The sequence below is a fragment of the Oratosquilla oratoria genome, chromosome 28 (assembly GCF_046742065.1).
Source record: "Oratosquilla oratoria isolate Oo_2021 chromosome 28, ASM4674206v1, whole genome shotgun sequence".
In the NCBI taxonomy this organism is placed as follows: Eukaryota; Metazoa; Arthropoda; class Malacostraca; order Stomatopoda; family Squillidae; genus Oratosquilla; species Oratosquilla oratoria.
In genome coordinates this window covers 52,787,801-52,790,014 of record NC_134804.1, presented here as the reverse complement: position 1 = coordinate 52,790,014, position 2,214 = coordinate 52,787,801, and the positions used below count along the sequence as shown (strand labels likewise).

Here is a 2,214-nt window from a genome sequence, read left to right as displayed (position 1 = left end):
TATTTACAGAATCACGAAAGGCATAGAAATTATTGATAGAGAGAATCTGATAAAATGGGATGATAGAAACACAAGAGGACACGGAAAGAAAATCAAGAAAGACAGCTACAGAAGAGATGTGAAAAAGAACAGCTTTCCTCACAGAGTAATAGACAGTTGGAACAAGTTAGATGAGAAAGTGGTGTGTGCAAAAACAATACATGAATTTAAAAATAGTTTAGATAAAATGAGATATGAAGAAGGGACATCACGAGCATAGCTCCCCTTCCCGTAAAATACAACTAGGTAAATATACAAAGACAATCGCACACACACACATACACACACTCACACACAGTAACAGCAGTATCCATAGATCGGTCATATATGAGCTCTGAGCTCTCTTCTGGGAGGGTAATAGCTGTCGATCACGAGTCCAACACGTGATCCAAGACCATGGTGAATCACATACGTAATAAGCTTAATATCATATGTAAGTATGTGTACATCTACATGTATTCATGCGAATTTACTTTGCTTGCAGGTTGCAAGGTTCATGGGAAGTATTATAAGTACGGCAGTATTGTGGAACTGAACGCCATGAAGTGTATACTTAAGGTCTGCTATAATGAGGTCATTGACAAGTCGAAGGACACATGTCCCTGTAAGTTTCATCTTCCAGTAAACGTCTTCATATACGTTCATATAATGCAAAATAAGGTTGTTTTTGGTTGTTGTTGTTTAGATTTTGCTTCAATTAGAGCCTTCTCATGTGCCCAGTGGTTTCTATTCACGTTTCAGAGAGATTATTAGAAACTTCTGCAGATGTATAAAATGTTTAGTTGACAGGATGTGACACATCATCATATGCACAGATGACGATTTTCAGATGAGGTGATATGTTCACGCATATCCTCATCATTATTACAGGCTGTTACTACAGAGGCAAATTGTACGTGAATGGATCCCATATACACCCAGGTGTTTGTCTCGCTCTCCAGTGCGTAAAGGGAAATGGGTAGACAGCTGTACCGAAACGACCAATTGTGAGTCACAATATTACTTCTTTGTACATTATTTTTTCCTTTTAGCATTGTTGTTCTCGTTGTCCTTATTCTAATAAGATAGAATCATAATAGGATGAACAACAATTCTTGATGCCCAGGACTTGTATATAAAGAAATGGAATCTAAAAGTTGCTCACAAAGACAGAATTCCTGAAATCAAAACTAACAAAGCAAAAATTGACCAGATTGTTATCTCTAATGTCTTTCAGTTCTCCTTTTAGTAAGTTTAAACTTCCTAAAAAATTCACAAACTAAAAACTATAAACTATTTTTTCCTAACTTCACGTTTCCAACATTTGCTCATACCATCCCAGAAGAACTGTATACACTTTGCATCAAAAAATAGTATATTCTATTTTACTGAAACAAATGACTTTAACGTCCAGTCACTTTAGGTATGAAATAATGGTCTTTGGGAAGTAAACGTTACTCTCAAAGTAGTCACTGGAAGCCTGTTTCAGTATATAGATAATTGACAAGTAACTTTGCAATGGCAAAAAAAAAAATCATAGCATTATTTCTATGAATTTAGGAACAGAAACTGAAAAAACTCCAGCTTGTGAAATCTGGATTTTTTTTTTTTTTTTTTACTTTATGTGTTTTCAATTCTAATGTATTTTATGATATCGAGTCATATCCCACCATGCCTATGCAGTATTAACTTTGAAAGCCAATAGCCAATTTTGCAAGATCTCCCATAGAAATAATACTTAATTTTTCCAGCTTATTAAACATTGATTTGTTTTACTCTAATGCCTTTGATGACATTGATCCTTGTCTCATCATGCTAGAGCAGTATTAGTAAAGACTTTGAAAACCTATAGGAGATTTTCGTAGGGCTATCTCCCTCCAGATGACTTATTCTTTCATCTTTCCGATGCCAGGTCCCTACTGCTACATTGGGTCCCACTATAAGACCTTCGATGATGTCACATATCACTACGACGCTTACTGTAACTCTACTTTAGTTGTAAGTCGCTACTACAACCCCAGTTACTACAGTATCAACGCTATCTACCTGTCCTTCAAGAGATGTTCCCTTCCATTCAGCAACTCTCTGTCTTGCAACGACGTCCTTACGATCAGACACAGCTGGTATTCTGTGGTCACGATTCGACCAGGAGGACACGTTGAGGTAAGATCTCAATGCTAATAGGTGGTGAGGACT

General features: G+C 36.5%; 1 protein-coding gene across 1 annotated transcript; it reads left to right on the top strand.

Annotated features, from left to right (window-relative positions):
* Window positions 1-533: 533 nt before the first annotated feature.
* On the top strand, window positions 534-2,214 carry LOC143040189 (uncharacterized). The gene is made up of 3 exons (XM_076210856.1): window positions 534-643; window positions 910-1,025; window positions 1,931-2,214. The coding sequence occupies exons 1-3, from the start codon at window positions 636-638 to the stop codon at window positions 2,197-2,199; spliced, it is 393 nt and encodes a 130-aa protein (XP_076066971.1). The 5' UTR covers window positions 534-635; the 3' UTR covers window positions 2,200-2,214.

Excerpts from the sequence above, each read along its gene's own strand:
- LOC143040189 (XM_076210856.1), top strand. Across the intron at positions 1,026-1,930 it reads CTGTACCGAAACGACCAATT|GTCCCTACTGCTACATTGGG; the intron begins GTGAGTCACAAT and ends TTCCGATGCCAG.